Source organism: Stegodyphus dumicola, chromosome 10 (genome assembly GCF_044657685.1).
Source record: "Stegodyphus dumicola isolate Sdum_Otavi_A_Nest chromosome 10, ASM4465768v1".
NCBI lineage: Eukaryota > Metazoa > Arthropoda > Arachnida > Araneae > Eresidae > Stegodyphus > Stegodyphus dumicola.
Genome location: NC_140777.1, coordinates 79,374,522 through 79,397,216, shown reverse-complemented (window position 1 = coordinate 79,397,216; position 22,695 = coordinate 79,374,522). Strand labels below are relative to the sequence as shown.

The following is a 22,695-nucleotide window of genomic DNA, read 5'->3' as shown; positions in this document are numbered from 1 at the left end:
TAAATCTAAGAGAGTCAGGTCGGGATATCACGGTGGCCATGCGACTGGTCTGCCTTCCCAATTCAGGGATCAAGATATCCCTATTGAGATATTCCCGCAAAATGTGCAGGGGCTCCACCGTGTTGAAACCAGATGTTTTGGCATGTAGCTCCTAGAACATCAACCATGACACCTGGCAACACTCTTTCTCCAAAATGTCAAACAAAATGTCCATAAAGAACTGAGTTAGCAAACCGATTCATCCTTCTCCGGCAGCGTGCTCGCCTGAAATGATCACACTTCTCGATTTCACATAAGCCTGCAAACATTGCCCTCTAGCGTTCGCCGTATGGATTTTCGGACACAAGTTCCTATATAAATCTTGTTTGACGTGGTGTAACAGACCAGCATGTTAAATTTCGCAACGATCTTTTGAGACACCCTGTATTCACGCAGCATAACACGAATAGAAGCCAGTGTAGCCAGCCAGTTACTTGACTTATTTTTAATGTAAAAAAAATATGATGTGTACACCACATAACTTCCTTGTACGGAATATTAAATTTTACGCATTTTTTCTTGCATTTCATTTAAACTTATTGGATTGATTTGCGCATAAACCACAATAGAATAAATGCATTCATTAAAATTCACTCTAGTATTTGTTTACCATAGCGACACTCTGGCGCTAGATTCACTTAACAGTATTAATAATTATATGACAGTTAACTTATATAATAATTATATAACGGAGACTAAGTTAACTGTTCTATAATCCAATAACTATGTAACAGTTAACTTATATATTTCGTTCATATTATAACTCATAGTGCACAAAATTTATACAATTTAAAGAATAGAATTATCTAATCGTTGCCACATGTTCTATTCAAATACTATAATAAAGCTAGAATGATGTATAAAAGCAAACAAAACAAAAAAGAAACAGTTTTCCACAGACCATTGAGTATTTCGTATTCAATTAATTCAGTTTTCCCTTCGCGAGAAGGCAAAAATACATAAAAACTCAAAATATCTGTATTAAAAATTACGAAGTAAATTTTAAACACTTATTTCCTCGAAAACATTCCTGAAAGGATTAAGCACGATTTAATTCGCAATAATAAATGAAGGCGTTATCTTTGTTGTTGCGAAGCTAAGTTTCTCTAGATTGGCAACAAATCCACTATCCTGCTGTTTCAAATGTAAACAAGCAATGGCCGCCATCAAAAAAATTATTAGGTCTAGCGGCACATAAACAACTTTAAAATTGTTGATAATTCTAAAAATATTGCATACAGATTTACTAAAGGCATAAAAAGCTTAACCGGAAGATAAGAACAACATAATTCAATCATTTTTAAAGCAAAAAATATACAATTTACAAACATACAAGAGTAAAGAAACTGAGATCACTGACCCGGGTAACACAGTGGATATATATATAAATATATTTGTATACGCTTGGTGCGGCCGATTGAAACCAAAATACGAGGTGCACATCTACATGTTATAGCAGTCCTATATACAATATTTCAACGTTCTGAGGCTACTCGTTTTTGAGTTATGCGAGATACGTACGTACGTACATACGTTCGCACAGACGCCACGAAAAATTCTCTTCAGAATTCATTTTAAAGCAATTTTATAATTTTTTCTTAGGCAACGAGTCTTTTATTCTGTCCTTACTTACAGATATCACGCAAAAACATCGTGAAATTGCATTCGATAGCAGTAAAAATGGATATTTTCGTTGAAATATGCTGCCTGAAACTTTTCACGATTACAATACTTCCTTTTTACTTCGTACAAGGAAGTAAAAATCAAAATGCTTAGGAAATAATCTTTGTAGGTTTTTTGCATATTAAAATTAAAATATATCGCTTTAATTAAACTTAAAAATTTTCATTACGTATTTTTATACGAATTTCAAAAGTTACAAACAAATGCTCTTTTTCAATTACGACGATTTAAAAGTAGCTATTTAAATTTCATTTCAGACGTTGCTTATCTGGTCAAGGTTGAGGACACTTCAGCTGACCATTTCTTGGTCAAGGGTGCTTTTAAAAGAAACATCAAATAAAGAGTCTCTTGAACTGAATATAAATTGTGACATGATAAAACAGATGATGAGCTTTCGAGGTCAGTATTAAAACACAAAGATAAAAAAGAAAAAGCTCGTTTTATATAGCATGTAGTAGCTGGCAGATAAACAAAAAAGAAGCATGAATTAAAAGAAAAAAAATCATCTCTGCTATTCGTCTACGATATCAGTTAAATTTTGTCGCCCGGAGACGCAGCTGTGAATGGAAGGATAAAAAAGAAATTGGTTTTATAGTGAATGAATATTCTTCGGCTCACCTTACTATTGCGTAAAGAAAGGGGTAAAATCGCTGTTCTCCATTAGTTCGCTCGATTCCCGGGCTCCAAGGATTATCCAATTACAGAAGAGAATTTCGTACGGCCGACCAATTGGATTTTCTTTGACACAAGTTGCTTTTAAAGTTTTCTGTTCTTAATTGGCTTAAAAATAGAGATTTGTTTTTGTGTTTATTTAGGTAAACACGCCTACGAAACAAATTTAAAATAAGTTTTTAAAAATCTTTGTCTGATGCCATTCTTAAGAGATTATATGAATGGTAACGCAAGCGAACTCTACTGAAGCGAAAACTTCGCGCTAACTACGAAAAAGTAAAGATTTCTTAATTATTATTTTATTTAAGTTTGTTTAATTTCAATAAATTATTGATCTGAGTAATTATTTATGCATTAAGTGACGAAAAGCAAATTGATTTTAGATGAGCATTTAGCAAGTTTATAGTTTATCATTTACAATAATATATTATTGATTTTAATTTGCAGTATTGAAACATTTTTATTAAAGTGATAAGAAATTAATTTTAAAAATCTCCTCTAAAGAAAAATTTTAGACGGGAACTTTGTAAAGGTGATTTTTCTCGTTATTTCTTATCTGTGTTAAAGGAATATCAGAGAATTATTTGCTTTTCGCTTATTTTTTCAGATATGACTAAAAAACGTATTTTGCTTTACAGTTAATAGTTATTAATAACATAGATTAATTTTTCATTTGGCAAAAGAATACAAAAATTTAATTTTTAATTTAAAAAATTGTTTTTTTTTTTAAATAAAACATCGCTTTTTAGTATAACATTTCTGCATTATTTAATGCAAATTCTATATTTTAAAAAGATACATTGATACATTTAATTTTGTTTCAAAATATTTTTATGTATTAGATAATTATTAAATAAATATTAGATAATTATAAAATTATATGCTTTCTAGAATCCCTTTCTCAATTTTTACTTCCTTGTACGAAGTAAAAAGGAAGTATTGTAATCGCGAAAAGTTTCAGGCAGCATATTTCAACGAAAATATCCATTTTGACCGCTATCGAATGCAATTTAACGATGTTTTTGCGTCATATCTGTACGTAAGGACAGAATAAAATACTCTTTTCCTTCAAAAAATTATAAAACTGCTTTAAAATTAATTCTGAAGAGAATTTTTCGTGGCGTCTGTACGAACGTATGTACGTACGTACGTACGTATCTCGCATAACTCAAAAACGAGTAGCCTCAGAACGTTGAAATTTTGTATATAGGACTGCTATAACATGTAGATGTGCACTTCGTATTTTGGTTGCAATCGGCATGTTTGTAAGTTGTACGTTTTTTGCTTAAAAAATGATTGAATTATGTTGTTTTTATCTTCCGGTTAAGGATTTTTTGCCTTTAGTAAATCTGTGTGCAATATTTTTAGAATTATCAGTAATTTTAAAGTTGTTTAATTGCCGCTAAGCCTCTTTTTAATGGCGGCCATTGATGTTTACATTTGAAACAGGAGACTAGTGGATTTGTTGCCAATCTAGAGAAACTTAGCTTCGCAACAACAAAGATAACGCATTCATTTATTATTGCCAATTAAATCATGCTTAATTCTTTCTGGAATTTTTTCGAGGAAATAAGCGTTTGAGATTTACTTCGTAATTTTTAATATAGATATTTTGAGTTTTTATGTATTTTTGCCTTCTCGCGAAGTGAGAACTGAATTGATTAAATGAGAAATATTCAATCGTCTGTGAAAAACTGTTTCTGTTTTGTTTTGTTTGCTTAATTTCTTTTATACATAGTTCTAGCTTTATTATAGTATTTGAATAGAACATGTGGCAACGATTAGATAATTCTTTAAATGATATACATTTTGCGCCTTCTGAGTTATAATATGAATGAAATAAAATACTGTTAAGTAAACCTAGCGCCGGAGTGTCGCTATGGTAAACAAAGTGAATTTTAAAGAATGCATTTATTCTATTGTGGTTTATGCGCTGTCGGCGAAGTAGGTTTAATTCAATCTAATAAGTTTAAATAAAATGCAAGAAAAAGTGCGTATAATTTAATATTCCGTACAAGGAAGTCATGTGGTGTACACATCAGATTTTTTAGTATAATGATTATGATTACCATTTCTTTTCCAAAACCGAAGAAATGGAAATGTGCAATATAATTTAATGTTGCAATTTACATATAATAACTTTGTTGTAAGATGACATAGTCTCATGTTAAACATTAAATGCAATAAATGAAGGTACATGTTAGCTCATAAATACTTTATTGAAAGTGTGATTTAAGTAAATTAAATTAAAGTAAGGAATTAAGTGCAACAAAAATTTCTGCGCTGATTTGCAGCCAACTCGTTTGTGAAAGATAACTGGTATTTAATTTTGAGTTACTTCAAGTTAATTGTTGATTTAAAACTTACATAACTATTGATTCAATGGCTTAAATAATTTTTCTATTTTTTAATTAGTGAGTTCCATTTCTGTAACGCCGTAAAACATAATAATATTTATTATTATTATTTACCTATTTCGGCTTAAGAGCACTATACGAAAGGGAAGGATGCCTTCGTGGAGGACTTTCTAAGAGAAACTGGCTCATATTAACACGTTACGCATGAGGAAAATCACAAAACAGTCATACAGCCAGCCGTTTCTTGGGATTCGTGCCTCGGACCGAACTACCAGCGTTCAGGGGTTTTACCGCTCGGCCGCTGGTGGGTGGTAATAATATTTGAAACTAGTTTTATAAAATAATCGTCTGTTCTTTAATGAACTTAAAAAATTCTTATTAATTGACTTTACTTAAAATTATTTCATGAGCAACATTTGCATAAAGTAAAGTGGAACAGAGTGACTTAAGAAAAGTTGTTTAAAGTCAAAAAGCATAAGTGACTAATGTGATACAGAACTGAAATTTGGGGCAATTAAGTATTTCAAAAAAGCAAGTATTGAAGAATGCATCAAGAAATTATTGTACAGATTATTTTAATTTTTAGTTCAATGTACATTAGTGATAAAGCGATGCTCGATCTAAGCTATATTGTTTTATAGAGAAGTTTCACATCTGAATAGAAATTAAGCGAACTCAGAATGAATTAGAATAGAATGTCTTATTAGATTTTACACTAATTTTACACCAAACCAATTTTTACACCTAATGATTTCTTCGTTTCTCTTAGCTAATTGCTTCTCCTTTAAAGAATCCCAATAAGAAAAATGTTATAATAATTTGAAACAAAATCTTAAAAGTAGCCTTAATATACTTTAGGAATAGGAACATGTATTGCATTTCTTTCATCTTAAACATTAATTTATTAAAAATTTTATACATAAAAGAACTTTTATTCTTCGCTAGGTAACTCCAGATAAATTGGAATTTTTATAAGGCTTTACACTGATTTTCATGAAAGAAAAATATAAATTTACTTTCATCTTTTTTACTTTATGATTTACTGACCAGGAGTATCTTGCAATTCAGTTACACGCATCTAAGTGAATCGAACCCATAGTAAGCTATGCGTTATATTTTATGCACTTAATGTTAATGAGCCCAAAGTTTCTAAATGAAGAATTTAGTTTAAGGGTATAGAGACATAAGATATTTTTTGTAAGCAGGGGAAGTGAAGTGAAAAATGAGAAACGTCTTCACCGGGAATCGAACCATGGTCCTCTGGAATACGCTCCCAGCGTGCTGACTACTACACTACGAAGGCATGCTAAGAAGGCGGGAGAACTACCTTATAAGGGTTTCTAATGAAGGTCAAAGATTGAATGATTCTTAGAAATTTACGACAGTAATTTTTGATCATCGATATTCTGAAACAAAAATTATAATTAAAATAATTTCGAAATATTTTTAATTCGCAGTAGCAAATATAAATTTTAAATAGCAGAGTGTAATAGCAAAATAGCAGCGTAGTTTTAAAAATTAAAAATTTTATCTATGCTTTTGTAACAATTTTGAAGCATACTTTCTTCAAAATATATTCTATTTATGGGAGTAATAAAATATTAAAATCTCCAGATCTAACCGTTTAAAAATATGGACATGTTACCTATGATTTGTAAGTCATAAATGGTCTGTCTGTAAGTAAGATTCTTTAACATATTTTTAGAATATCAAAGAATTTTTGGTATTCAAAGAATGAAGAAATTTCTGCAAAAGTTAGCTTATCAGGATTTAACACAGAATTTTCATTTCCATATTTCTTTAGAACGAAACGAACGAACGAGACAATTAAAGAAATGCATCTGGAACGCCTTATCTCCAGAGACGAAGATATCTTCAAGTCTTCTTCCTCCTCCCCAGTATCATCCATCATCTTAGACGATTCTGAGCAAGAGGTTACGGAATGGTGTGACTTTCCAGAAGTCCAGCCACTAACGGTTTTTCCACAAGAAGAATTTCCTTCTTGTCAGAGTGAAAACCTTCCGAGTGGTGAAAGTTCTTTACCAAAAGACTTAGCTGATATACCATTCGGAACACTCTTGCCTCCTGCAGTAGGATTAGATTTTAATAGCTCTACTTCATCTCCGTTGTTCTTCGGGGAAGACAGTGAAACAGAACTGATTCATGATCGAGGAAACTTGGACGATATAACTTCAGTTACTAAAGACAATTCAGCTTTTAACCCAAATATTAATCAACAATTTCATTTCATTACGAAATGCACCTCATCAGTCTCGGATACTCCAGATGTTACTGATTCTAATTCATTATCACACGATGTGCCATTAAATATGACGTGTTCTTGGAAAAGCTGCCCAGATTCCAGAATTAAAAACGAAGAGGAATTCCTAAGCCACGAAAACTTCCAGTATAGATGGCTCGAAGAAACACATTTGTCTAGCCTCGAATCCGAAGATTTGGCAACTATTTTAGACTATGAAGAAAGAACAGCAGAAATGGACAATGAATCTCTTGATTCTTTGCACTTCAGATCAAATAATGCTTCGCATACGGAGCAGGATGTCTGTCAGTCTCAACCAGAGTTAGTGGACTTCAAGACCTTTCCTCCTAAGACATTAAATAAATATGAATCTGAAAACAATATTACCCATTCATCGTCAAAGATTTCAACAAGTAAAAGCTCAACGATTCAGATTGGTATTGGCAACTGCCTGTCTTTGCAAACTTATAAATATTCTGGTACCAACCAAATTAAAAAAGAACAATGTTCTGAGACTCAAACAGAACTTCTAAATTACTACACAAAATCCTTGAATGCGCCATATTATGTGAGAAATGCTAGTAATAGTTCTGCTTCCCGAATGAAACGACATCAAAAACAGTCAAACTCACCTAATGCTGAACATAGTTCTCCAACACCACATATATGTCTTTGGGTAGACTGTAAGACAGCATTTCCATCCCAAAGCACGCTAGTAAGACATATAGAGAAGTGTCATGTCGACCAGAGGAAGAGAGAAGACTTTAGTTGCCTATGGATCGGTTGTCCAAGAAAGTTAAGACCCTTCAATGCTCGGTACAAGCTGTTAATTCACATGAGAGTTCATTCAGGAGAGAAACCCAACAAATGCATGGTAAGTCTTTCCATTATAAATTTGTTCATGTTTTTCTTTGCTTTCAAATTTTTAATATTTAGAGTAAAATGCGAATACTAGTTTGAAGTAACTGGTTGGCGGCTCTTAACGATTTTGTAGCAAGAGAACTCAGTATCCTGTGGGCTGCTAAGACAGGTTTTCGGGACTGAAGCTCTTAAAATGAGAGCTCAAATCAATAATGTTTTAGGAAAAAAAAAAGTGAAGAAAATTTACTCACTCAGAAGCTTGGTTAATACCAACTCGAATATCACAGTAATGCAGATAAATGAAATTTGGAATTCGAATGAAAAATTAGAATTTAGTTTCTGGTGATTCGAAGATCATTTTCAGATACATGAGTGTATAGAAAGTAGTTGAAAACAAACGCAACAAAAGTTTAAATATTTGCTGCAAAATTTAACCGCACCTTCCAGAGATGTTTCAAAGATCTGTAAGGTAAATTTAATTTTTATAACAGTTATTTTAATTTCGAAGCCCTTTCCTATCAATTCTTGTTTCCATTTACAACTCCCTACCAGAATGAGTTTTTAGAATCGCGTTCAATGCAAATGACTTAGAAGAGGTATTTAAGGAAGGTTCAACTATGTTCGACAGAAAATGCAAGGAATTCTAAGATACGCGTATTTGTCTTCGGGCTAAGTCACTCTTGAAGCTGTTACACTCTGCCATATATTACGTGCCTATGGATATTCGCCGGTTAGTTTAATTTAAGAGCCAACTAGACTTAGATAATTGCATTTAGCTTCGGCTAAGTCTCGTTTAGTTAATTATAGTTTAGTTTCTTATTTCTTATTCTGAGTTAAAGCCCGAGTAGAGGCTTCCTGTAAGCCCAAGAAGGAGCCGACTGTTATTCTTGTATGAGTGAATAAAAGGGTATTTTAACCCCTCTCTAGTCTACGTCTTTAATGTTTTGAACTCAGGGATAAGTCATTACATAGTTCACTACGTCCCTCAATGTTCATTTTAGACAAAATTAGTGAGGAACCCTACATATCTATTCTTTATTTACTATTATCATTTGAAACTATTCTTGATTCACTAATTTAATATATAAATAGATTATCACTGAATATCACTGATTAAAATATATATTTAGATTTAAAATATATATTTCTTAAAAGTTACTTTTGATTTACTCTAATCATAAGAAACAAGGCATTTTAGTAAGTGAGTTTCGGCGACAATTAATTGCCAATTAATTAATTGTCATTCCTCGTCAGTCATGCTTAAGATTTAACTTTAAATCGGAAATTTTAGGCTTATTTTTAGTACAGTCAGGATCCATAAAATTACGAGAAATTTAACCTTACAGTACTTCTTTCTTAGAGAAGCATACACTTTTATAGAATTTTGCTAAAGAGCATTTTTTTAAAATATCATAAAGTATTCTGTATTACTTGCTTATCGAAGAAAAATGCGTTTTTTATTCATTTATGTTAGAAAGCAGTGGTTTCTAGAACGGGCAAGAACAAAATCTTTGTAATGCTTACTTTCTTATTACACAATTATATAACATTTACCTGTAGTTACTATTTACTTTATAATTACCAATTAAGTTTTAATAGTTGTATATGTTCATTTATTATTTATTAGTTCATTATTATATTACTTTTTTCTAGGAATCCTTTTGTTTTGCTTCCTCTTTTTCTCTGAGTAAATATATATAGACTACAATAAATCGCAATCACGTGACGTGAGTCGCGACTCATATCCGTATAATGGAGTATGTAAATTGCGCCAGAAATTGCAAGCATATGCATGCGAATCGCGACGTTATGCAAATTGTGCCAAAAATTGCAAGCATATGCATGCGAATCGTTGCGTTGAAATGTTTAGAAAACATTGTTGTAAAGTTTTTAGGTTACCTAATCAGAATTTTATCTAAGTTCCATTACTTTCATTTATTTTATTGTGTTTTCTCTATCCTTTGCAGAAGATAGAAATTAGTAGAGAGTATTTAAGCAGTTGGCAGGAAGGAGTAAAAGGTTATTATATAGAAGTGTGTGAAAATGAAAAAGTAATGATACTGATTTATAAGAAATCACGACATTGAATTGACGGTAGATTTTATTTCAGCGGAGGCATTTTCAGCGATTCAAACGCGATCGCTATCTTCAGCGCTAAGACAGTGTTTCAATCGCTGAAAACATTTCGGCTAAAACAAAATTTGCGCCAAACTGCGCTGTTGTGTTCCTTACGTAAGGACGTGGAAGTAGTTCTAGCGGTTGTTCCGCGACTTTCACTCGCTGCCGGTAAGCTGAAAGCCAGTGAGTGTTTTCAGCCGGTAAGCTAAAAGCCAGTGAATGTTTTCAGCCGGTAAGCTAAAAGCCAGTTTTTGGTTTAGAATACATGACAGATAAAGAAAACGGAAAGCTTTTGAATTCTTTAGGTCAATAACCGTTCAAGATAGAGTTATCGTTTAAAGTTACTAATACTTTTATAATTTAAACTTACTAGTAATTAAAAATTTTTAGTAACAGTGGCTCTTTAATCCTAATAATTTTATATCTTAACCAAGCGTAGATACAAACAAAATTTTATAGTTTTTTCGTAATTTGAGACATTGTCTTCTGCCAACAGTAATTATTTCAGAGTAATAGCAAAGACTTGGCTTTAAAAGTAACTTACAAGTTCTAGCTTTAAAATGAAGCTGTTTTCAGGTTCTACTAGAGTTCATAAAATATTGAATTCACGTTACAGTGGTGGTTAAATATACTGTATCAACAGATGCTTAAACAAATTCATTACATTTAAAATACTGTGACATTCATTACTTTTCGATAGTAAAGGCAAATATGTTCAGTAAAATGGGAATAAAAAAAAATCTGAAAGCTTTCAGACTTTATATTATGCCCACAGAGGCTTTTTTACATTTACACACAAATACACGTTTCGAGAACATTTGGGTAACGGCCCTTTGGCCTAAAATATTTAAAAACAGAATATCTTTAGAATTTCCAACAGACAGTCGTACGCAGGGGATAAAAGTGTTTTTTCCTTACAGTGTTGCCCCTGCTCGCTTTTTTAATCAAAAATTCATTCAAGGTTTATAAAATATGAAATAGACAATAAGACAGATTCCAAATTTGTGCTTCCAGGTGCCCATATTCGGATGGAGTACTACGTTATTCAAAATTGGATGCTCTAGGTGTCGTTGCTTTTTCACAGTGCGAGAAACATATATACATTCATGCAAACTCTTCATTTTTTAATTTCTTTAAATATAATACAGAGTGATAATATTTGGCGGCAACAATTTGAAAAGTTATTCAACGCTTTTACTGATTCGAAGCGAAATGTCGAATGAAATAATTCTTTTCGGCTAAAGCACCTTTGGTCTAAAAGTGTTCAAGTAAAATGGAAAACTATGAAACAAATAAAATTAAACATAAAATGTTTTCAAAATGCTGCTGCATATTTGAACCAAACTGCAATTATAAGATTTCTATTCGAAAAACAACAAACAAATATACAAATCTGGTAAGCGTCATCTGTTTTATTAGAAGCATTTATTTGAATTTATTTCGAATAATGAATATTTTTGAAAACTGAAGGAAGCAAAATATAATTCCGTCTAAGATAAAAATGAAAAATTTAAGTACTTTTTACAATGGTACTGAGTTTTTCCGTCTGTTCTTCACTATTTCTTTGTTTCTGTAAATATTGATTCATTTAAAAAAAAATCGATTTCAGTTTATCATTAAATTACATTGAAAGATTATACTGTTTTAGTTATAACGCAGAAAATACAATTTGAAAACTTTTAGATTACAGTCTAACTCTTTAAAAAATTTATCGCTATTGTTTGTAAAATTTAATATATACATAAAAAATTAGATCAGATTTTATATTCAAGTCTTCAAGATTTAAAAAAAAACTGCAACCTGATCTTGTTATGAATATTTCAATTTAAACCTGAAACATCTGTAAGCAAAGCAGTTATCATATGCTTACTAACTTAAGAAGTAGTTCCTCAATTGTAAGAGATAAAGAAAAAATATCTTATATTTAAAAGAAGTGTTCTGAAGAATAAAGTTAAATGGTAGGAAGAAAAAAAACTCCCATATTATTATTTCATTATAAAGTAAAGCCACGTGGAGATTTATACTCTTATTTATTAAAGAAAAACGTAATTATTCAAAGAGTAGCTGAATTTAATAAAATTATGTTATTTTATACAAGTTGAAAATAAGAATGCTTATTTTACATTTCTCCTCTTTTGAGACCTATTTTCCTTTAAAATTTGGAGATTTTTAAATAATTTTGCATATGGAACTTAGTAAGTTGATAACTCTCACAAATGGGGAAATGGAAAAGCAAATTTTCCCCTTTTCTCTAAAGTAAGCTGAGACAACTACAGTAAATGTACTAAAATAAATTTAATTTGTATTTTCCCAGTTTTGATGAAAATTATTCTTTTCCCCTTTAACTATTTCAAAACATTAAGATATATGTCAGTTTTTTTAGATTTATTTTACATTTTTTAAAAAGAAATTGCCCCCAAAAATCTTTTGAATATTACTCTTATTAACTTGGTGTATGTAATAGATGTTTTAATGTTAATGTAATTTAATTATATGCTGTTTATTCTCTAACGATTTTTCTACGAAGTAAATTCTTCTAAGGCAATCTTAATTGATTATTATAAAGCATGTAAAATGTGCTTTGTGATGATCAGTTAGCTAATTTATCTCTCGGCATTTGCATACTGAATTTAAATTTTATGTGATTATTTTTTTTAAATATTAACAATAAAAATAGTAATAGGTTTTATTTTTTTCTGCTAATGTTTTTACATTGGATCGCTTGTTCACGATGCTTGCCAGAAATATTTCTTTTAAGTGGTAGTGCTTTCTATTTTAAAGATAAAAATTCAGAGAAGTGAGAACAATAAGTTAAATAAAGAGTTTTCCTCTGATATATTATTTTAAAGTAGCGTTATAATAATTAAACTTTATATTAATCTGAGAAAGTTTGCAAGGTGCTAGAATATCTGTGAATATTGTTTAAACTTGAGATAAAAAGGTAAAAACATTGTTTCAAATGCTGGCTGAGAGAATCACAAGATAAATTCTTTGAAATACGTTTGCGCATAAAGACGACGTGGTGTAAATCTTAAAAAGTCTTTTGCATAGCCGTATCATTCCCTCATAAATTCAAGTGAAAAAGTGGTATACCTAAGGGACAAAATATATTACGGAAAAAGATATTTTAAAGTCTGGAAAGTCTTTCCATGCGAATCTTTTTTTAAACTGTAAGCATTGGTAGCTTTTATTTTTTACTTATGTTTTGTTACTTATGTTCTTTTGTTTTTTACTTATGTTACTTATGTTTTCTGCTTCTGATCCAAGTAATACTTTTGGGAATTTAGAAGAATTGTGTAGTTTTTCTTAAATTTATTTGTTATTTCATTTGATGGCATGATTTACAAAATATCATATTACATGCAGTTTTAATGATCTTCTATTTTTTTTCTTTTCCATTATTTTGATCACATTACTCAATCTAGCAAAATATTCAACTTGATTAAAATTTAAAGAATTTCAAAAACACGAAAAACTCTTAGCTGTTATTGCATTGGTAGCTTTTATCTTTTATCTATGCTTTCTGCTTCTAGTTTAAGTAATTCTTTTGGGACTTAAAAGAGCTGTAGGCTTTCGCAAATTTATTTGCATTTCATTTGATGGTATGATTCGCAGATATGATATTATATGCTGTTTTAATGATTTCCTTTTCTTTGCTTTTCATTGTTTTGATACCCATAATTTAATCTAGTAAAATATTTAACCTGATTAAAGTTTACACATTTTCAAAAACTTGAAAAACTCTTAAAGCTGTTATTATTTTCATTTCACTCAGATTATCTCCGAATTCGAAGATCGAATTCGAGATCCTTAAAAAAACTGCTGCCAGTCCATAGGGAACAAGATCTTTCACTTATATTTCTTACTGTGAAAGAATACATTACTTATCAAAGTAAAAGATAAGAATAATTTGAAAACAATCTATGCTTCTATATACCTCTCACAAATGTTTTCAGATACAGTGCCGGTATTATAATTTATACTAAGATACACTTCTGATGTCATTGATTAAATGTATGATATCTTCTGTAATCACATATCTTAATCTGTTCTCAAAAATAAAATCTAACGACAATGATGAAAGTGTGTACCAACATATTGTTACGTATCTGGTGTAGTGATTAGCGATGCTGATTCGCGTACCAATGGGCCAGGCTTCGAATCCCGGGAAAGGTATAGAATGCTTGTGAGTGTACAGTATCTGTGCGGAAAAAGGAGGCACTTCAAATACATGGTGAGCATACATGAAAGTCTTTTCAAGAGAGAGGTTTGTGTTGGGGAAGATATGTGGGTGACCCTCGGACTGACCCCCTGGTGTTGTCCCTCAGAATTCCGTCCGCAGTGGAAGCATAGCAAATAGGCCTAGAGACACATAACATGCCTAGAGGAGGGTTCCCAACCCTTTCTTATCCCATATATTCTCCCTATTGTTTAAAGATGATTCTATCACTCTTTTTCAAACTCGAAAGATAAATATGTATATATATTTATTTAGATTCTGATGAGTATTTTAACGTGTTTTATAAATTAAATAACAAAAGCAGAAAATGTTGATAAATGCAAAAATTTTAATAAAAGTAGTTTTTCGTATTCATAACTAAAATAAATAGTTAACAGATCAATAAAAGGCTGATTATGTTTCCCTCTTTGTAGCTATGAAATTCCCTCCGCAGGGAATTCTCCTTTCGATGACAATTCTTAGCCTGCCTAGACAGATGCACATGTGCCAGCCTTGCTTCAACCTGTATCAATATACACTGACTATCAATTATAAGTATTTGGACACCTGTGATAGAAAAGAAAAACTAACTTTATTCAAAATCAATATTTGGTAGCGTCTCCACGAGGGGTAATTACAGCGTGGACCCTCCAGGGCATACTTTCCACAAGTCTTTGTATGACAGCTAGTGGTATTTTCTTCCACTCGGCTTGGAGGAGACATAGACGTTCCTTCACCGATTTCGCACGGGTAGTGCACCCCTGAATTCGGCGATACAACTCGTCCCAGAGGTTCTCGATAGGGTTCAGGTCTGGACTTTGGGCAGGCCTGTCCATTCCATGAATTTGATTGGCACCATACCAAGCCTTGGTTAACGTCGAAACATGACAACTGACATTGTCCTCCTGAAAGTAACAGGGGTCCAACCCGTAAAACTGCCAACGTAGGAAGCAAATTGTCATCCAAAATAGTGCAGTAGGCATCGGAGTTGAGCTTACCATGAATGGGGACCAAGGGTCCCAGCCCATACCAGGAGAAACACCCCCAGACCATAATTCCACCTTCGCCGAACTTGACTGTTGGCACAATGCATTCTGGCAGGAGACATTCTCCAGGTAGACGCCAGACCCAGACCCTGCCATCCGAACGGTAAAGGGTGAACTTTGATTCGTCAGTCTAAAGAACCCGTTTCCACTGATCTACGGTCCAATTTCGATGTGCTTTGCACCATATTAACCGAGCAGCGCGGTTGGACTTTGTGATCAAAGGCTTATGGGCAGCAGCACGACCATGAAAACCAAGCAGATGTGCTTCCTTACGGATGGTATTCATTGAAACAATACTCCTGGATGCCTGTTGAAACTCCTCGCGGATGAGGGCCATCGGTTGGGTGCGGTTCTTCCGAATTTCTCTGGACAGCACTCGTCGGTCTCTATCTCCCAGTTTCGTTGGTCTGCCGACTCGGGGCACATTCCGACAATTACCGATCACCTTCCACTTCTTAATCACATAGGCCACTGTCGATTTTGGGTAGTTCAGATCGCAGAATATGTCCCTTAAGGATCGGCCACATTTGTGATACTCGATAATTATACCTTTCTCGAAATCAGAGAGCTCCGAACTGCGAGTCATCTTGCATGCGACTAAAGCCGATGCTGTTTCCTACACGATATATACCGGCGGAGTCCGTGATGTACCTTAGGACCGCAGATATCGTCATTTGCATAGGTGTCCAAATAGTTATTGGTAGTCAGTGTATATATTAACTATCTCTTTCTTACTTTCTAGAAATACAGATACATTTGAATTTCAGGTCCAAAATCCTTTTGGCACAGCTAAAAAATTCATACATTGCAACAGTAATTAAATTTCATTAACATGAAAGCAACATAGTTTTCTTTTATTTTGTTATTGTTGCTTTTTATGATAAATTTTGTATAGATATTTTTTCTTTTTTATAAAAAACTTTTATAATTGGATAACTTCTTCGACGCAATTAAATTAAGGTGGTCATATTTCACAGGCAGTAACTGATCTGTAAAGAATCATACTGCAAGTTAAGCTTTTATTTCATTATTTTTACTTACTTTCTTGTTCGAAGTAAAGGAAGTATTTAATCTGGAAAAATTTCGGGTACCACATTTCAATGGAAATATCCATTCTGATCATTCCCGAATCCATTTTGACTTTTTTTTTTTTTTTTGAGTTGATGGACAAAATAAAGGATTATTTTTTTCCAAATAGATTTAAATGGATTTTTTCTTGACGCCTGCACGTATGTACGTATGTATCTCGCACAATTCAAAAACGATTAGCCTTAGAATGTTGAAATTTTGTATATGAGACTATAATACCTAGTTATGCATCTCTCTTTTGTATTGCAATCTACAGTACAAAAAATTATATATATATATATATATATACATGTATCCCTCTTACTCGGTCTTTATTTGTGCAATCGTTATTCGTAGTCATACACTTCCAGTTATAGAAATGCTTTAAATGAGAAAATATTCATATTTTGGCGGTGTCAAATGAAAAAAAATATTTTAAACAAGTAATGAAATGTAAAACTTTTTTGGTCTTCCGGTTTCTATATAGTTGCGATGTTTTAATACTCATTATGAAAAATAAAAATGCAAGAAGTTTGTCTCCCGAAGACAAAAATTGATCAATATTATTTAATTTCAAAATAACTAAAAGCAGAATAGCAGAAAATCAAAATTTGTAATGTTTGATTTCATTTTCAACTTGTATTGAAGGATCGGCTAATTCAATTAGAATAATTCGAGAAATACAGTTTAATGAAGTGCAACAAGAAATGTGTATAACAGACCGTACAACTAGATCTTGTGTGGCATCCACATCAGATTTTCTTTTGACTTGATATACGAGTACTGTGTATCACAGAAAAATAGCATTAACATTTTCAAAACAACTATTTTTTCGTCGTTAAGTAAGCACTTCTTAAGATTTAATTAAGAGAAAAATTTCTTAAAAAACCTTTTTGGCAGCAATTCAGCTTCTCTGCATTTACTGACAGAATTTCCATGATGCTTGGTACAAAGCCGTTTGAGTCGAAATGAAGCTCGCTTAGCTTCAATAGAAAATTAATTAGTCAGTATAATACTAATTTCTTAAATTTATATTATTTACATAATCTCCATTCCTGGGAGGAAAATTTCCTACTCCTATCATCATTAAAATCACTCACTTAAATTAAGTGGTAGTCACTAGCGTGTATCACTTTAGTGTGTAGTCACTACACGCTAAATACGGAATATGATCTTTAACATCTAGAATCATTAGGTTATTTTAAAAGAATGTGCAGTGTCATCTCTGGGACTCGAACCTGGACCTCTCAAATACGCGCTGAGTATGCAACCAATAACACCACAAAGGCTTGCGGTAAAGAGGGAGAAAATGCCTTATAAACAAAAAGCTTTGGATAAAGCAATCTGAATAAAACCATTAAATATTAGGGAAGAAATATGATTGGAATCACTAAGCATTAGAAAAATTACTTCGAATAAAACCTTTAAACCTTTAAATTTCTTCTGGAGTTCTTGTAAGAAGAGATGGACGAAATTTTTGAAGAAGACTTTATGGTTTAATTTATCAAGGATAAATTACTAAAGAAAGCTTGAAAAAATTACTCTCCACTGCAATTAGTAAGATAACTCACTAATAGCACATAATTGACATACTAAAGAGAATTAAATTAATAGCTAATAGTAAGTTATTCTTACTAATAGAGAATGGTTTGCTTTTTCCCCCCCCACACAGATAGTTAATTTCACAAGACAAATGAACCTTACATTCTTTGCTATTAGTTAGATTCGTATCAGTAGAATTTTTAAAGTCCGAATAAATTTAGATCAAATTAGAATCTTTTCTTCATGCTCAAATTCGAGAAGAATAGTTTTTACTATGACGTCAGTAATTACGTCAAGTTGGACAGAAAATAGGATTTCACGAAAAGATCGTTTAATCGTCGAATTAAGAACGGAAGAGTAAATTTCCTCTTCTCAATGCCTTACCATATATATTCATTATGAGAGTTTAATTAACTGTGCATTTATTAGTTGAATTTGAAATTAAACTAATTTAATTTCATATTTTAATGATTAATTTTAATGATTGATATTTTAATGGTTTTAATAAGAATGTTTACAAAATCGAACGCAATAAGACGTTATAAAAATCAAAGGCAATTTCAGAAAACTTGAAAAAAAAAATCTTATGTGTGTACCACATGACTTCCTTGTATGGAACATTAAATTAAACGCATTTTTTCTTGCATTTCATTTAAACTTATTGGATTGAATTAAATCTACTTCGTCAATAGCGCATAAACCACGATAGAATATATGCATGCATATTAAAATTCCCTATATATGTTTACCATAGCGACACTCTGGCGCTAGCTTCACTTAACAGCGTTACATTTCGTCCATATTATAACTCAGAATGCATATAAATTTATATCATTTGAAGAATTCTCTAATTGTTGCCACATGTTCTATTCAAATACTATAATATATCTAAAACGATGTGCAAAAGAAATTAAGCAACCAAAACAAAAAAAGAAACACACAGACGATTCAGTATTTCTCATTCAATTCATTTAGTTCTCAGTTCCCGACAAAGCAAAAATACATAAATACTCAAAATATGTATATTAAAAATTACGAAGTAAATCTGAAACACATATTTCCTCGAATAAATTCCGGAATAGATTAAGCATGATTTAATTCGCAATAATAAATGAAGGCGTTGGCGTTATCTTTGTTGTTGCGAAGCTTAGTCTCTGTAGATTGGCAACAAATCTACTATTCTGCTGTTTCGAATTAAAACAAATAGAATCGCCATGTTATTTAAAAATTAGGTTTAATCGCACTTAAACAGCTTTTAAATTGTTGATAATTCTACAAATATTGCTTGGAGATTTCGTAAAAAAATAAAAACCTTAATCGGAAGATAAGAACAACATAATTCAATCATTTTTAAAGCAAAAAATGCACAATTTACAAACATATAAGAAGAAAAAAAACTTAGATCACTGAGCCGGGTAACAGAGTGGATATATATAAATATATTTATATACTTTTGGTGCGGCCGATTGCAACCAAAATACGAGGTGCACATCTACATGTTACAGCTGTCCTATATACAAAATTTCAACGTTCTGAGGCTAGTCGTTTTTGAGTTATGCGAGATACATACGTACGTACGCATAGAAACCACGAAAAATTATCTTCAGAATTCATTTTAAATTAGGTGTACAATTTTTTGGTGCGAAAAGAGTCCTTAATTTTGTTCTTACGAATAGATGTCAAGCAAAAACATCGTTAAATTGCATTCGATAGCGGTGAAAATGGATATTTTCGTTGAAATATGCTGCCTGAAACTTTTCGCGATTACAATATTTCCTCTTTACTTCGTACAAGGAAGTAAAAATAAGCTGTATCTGTATGTAATAAATGGAATTAGGCACAACTTTTTTTTTAATTACAATTAATTTAATCGAAACTAACAAGTGCTCGTCAAGGCTGACTCACTGCTTGAAGGTCACGTGGAATCAACCAATAAGTTAACTGTGTGGGATAGTGAATCAAATTTAGATATATTTTTAAACTAAAACTTAGTCATAAGAATCGATGTCCATTAAGGTTGTTGGCCATCAGTGACCTACATGTTAATGGTCATTAGCAATCAACTCATATGTCACTTGAATGTAACGGTACAGTAAATTAAAATACAACATGCGGGAAGGGTGAAAAGACCTTTTTATTCATCTCAAGAAAAGTATTTGCACTTGGCACTTCTAGTACTTAAATGTCCACGCCAATACCTTTGGCTGTAATAAATGTAAAATTAAAACTAAGCCTAAGTGAAATAATCAGCAGAAGCTGCAAAGAGATATTTTAACGAGTAGTTGGTTCTTGGTCCTACCACCGATGTAGACTAACCGGCAGTTCATGTGCAGGACCGTAAAATAGCAGTGAAATGCCGAGGCTGAAGGGCAGAACACGCTCGGTTTCAAGTAACTCGTACTTACTTAAATAGTATCTTGCTACACTATTCTTCAAAACACGCGAAACTGAAATCTCATTCTGGTAAGAAAGTGTGGGTTGAAACCGAGAGCAATAGGAAAGATTGCTTCAAAGTAAAATTAACTGCGAATTAAATTAAATAAGCCACCAAACACAAATTTAATTTTTAGCATTAAAATATGAAAATAAAAATTTAAATAAAATTATTTATTGATGTACAGAATATCAGTTTGATAGGTGATTAGTGGAGGTTGATATTTGTGATTTTAAAACTTAATATATAAGATTTGACTCGCTTTCCGATTATCGAGTCGTACCACGTGTTCTGATGATAAATAAACATAAGAAAATATCTCTGACTTTTTATACATTGTCTCGGTTTTATCTTATTTCTGATCTGCATGTGAGCATTTCCGCGTCTTTTGGCAATGTACAGATTGCATTTTAATTTCATTTCTCTCGCAAAACAAAGGCTGTTATTCTGATTAGATTATGAACGCATTAAAAATTAGACACAAGCCCTTCAGTATAATTAATTTTACTTCTGATTCGTATTACTGTGTAAAAGTAAAATGCTAAATGTGAGTTTATTACCCCATTATGCTGTCATATGTTGACGGATATATTGGAAATAATGTACCGGGTGATCAAAAAGTCAGTATAAATTTGAAAACTTAATAAATCACGGAATAATGTAGATAGAGAGGTAAAAATTGACACACATACTTAGAATGACATGGGATTTTATTAGAAGAGCAATAATTAGAAAAGCAATGATCTGATCAGAAAAGCAATAATTAGCATAACAAATTAAGACAAAGCAAAGATGATGTTCTTTACAGGAAATGCTCAATATGTTCAACATCATTCCTCCACAATAGCTGTAGTCGAGGAATAATGTTGTGAACAGCACTGTAAAGCATGTCCGGAGTTATGTTGAGGTATTGGTGTCGGATGTTGTCTTTCAGCATCCCTAGAGATGTCGGTCGATCACGATACACTTGCGACTTCAGGTAATCCCAAAGCCAATAATCGCACGGACTGAGGTCTGGGGACCTGGGAGGCCAAGCATGACGAAAGTGGCTGCTGAGCACACGATCATCACCAAACGACGCGCGCAAGAGATCTTTCACGCGTCTAGCAATATGGGGTGGAGCGCCATCCTGCATAAAAACGTTCGTTCCAGCAGGTGTTTATCAGCCAGGCTGGGGACGATGCGATTCTGTAACATATCGGCATACCTATCACTCGTCACGGTAGCAGTTTCAAAACCAGAATCACGCATTTCCTCGAAGAGAAAAGGCCCGATAACAGTAATCTGTCGGACATTTTTTTAACTTTTGTTTTTGGTTCTAATAAAACCCCATGTCATTTTAAATATGTGTGTCAATTTTTACCTCTCTATCTACATTATTTCGTGATTTATTAAGTTTTCAAATTTATACTGACTTTTTGATCACCCTGTATGTAAGTGGACTGCGAATCGGATTAACATGCAGACTGTCAAGCATACCGAAGCCAAGGGAGATTAGATGAAGTACCTAAAAATTGCTGTAACATGTATGTGTACGTACGTGTAAATGTTATACTCTGGAACAAGCACTGTTAGCGTGCGAAAATTTATGGTCGGAAATGTCAACTAAACTAAAAAGAAACATTTAAATATGCTATGATTGTTTCTTATTACATCAAGACATTCAGATATATTTCTATAGCACACTTTGATATCTGTGTCATCAATGGCTTTCCAGATTAAAACGTATATTAATAATAATATATATACATCTGTTGTATTAATATTAAATTTTTGCCTAAATTTCGTTATACATGAAATGACGTGATCGAAACAATCGAAGAAGCGGCGTTTGCAATCAATGGTTATGTGTTAAAATTAATATATGCATTAATTCCGTGATATCGCTAACTAAAACTCTGCAAATTTGTTTCACTGACAGAAGTAAGGAATTTCATCAACAGATGGCAGTACTGCTGTCATTAGATCCGTTGATGAAATACGTTTAATGCAATACTAAAGCCAAAGAACGTAACGAGTTAACAAACGTAATTAACAGATGTTTTCGACGTGTATTTTCTCAGTATCTTATTTTGCTTCTAAGGGGATTAATAATATTCATTGCAGTTCTATATGGAGGCCTGTATTATACTAATATTTATTTGGTAATTAATTTACTGCATTAAGTGCTTATCGTATTGTCAATTAATTATATCATTCTGGTCAATTAATTATATCAATACTAGTAAAAAATCTATAAGGTTGCTTAAGAATTTACTTGTTACTTAACCTTGTAAACTCCAGTTGAAGAATCAGGCTTAAGTATTTTAAGTTTCGGCAATCGTTTAATGTTTTGACCATTGAAAGCTCGTCTTGCTACAGTTTGCACTTCTATGTATTTCACAAAGATGTGTGAG

The 22,695-nt window shown here is 32.2% G+C and overlaps 1 protein-coding gene across 1 annotated transcript in view; it reads left to right on the top strand.

The window, feature by feature from the left end:
* Window positions 1-2,534: 2,534 nt before the first annotated feature.
* The window catches only part of LOC118194068 (uncharacterized), a 91,856-nt gene continuing 71,695 nt past the window's right edge, over window positions 2,535-22,695 (top strand). Inside the window, exons 1-2 of the mRNA XM_035365254.2 lie at window positions 2,535-2,670; window positions 6,556-7,885. Of these exons, the coding sequence (XP_035221145.1) occupies window positions 6,587-7,885 (1,299 nt within the window). The 5' untranslated portion in view covers window positions 2,535-2,670; window positions 6,556-6,586. The remainder of the gene's footprint in view (window positions 2,671-6,555; window positions 7,886-22,695) is intronic.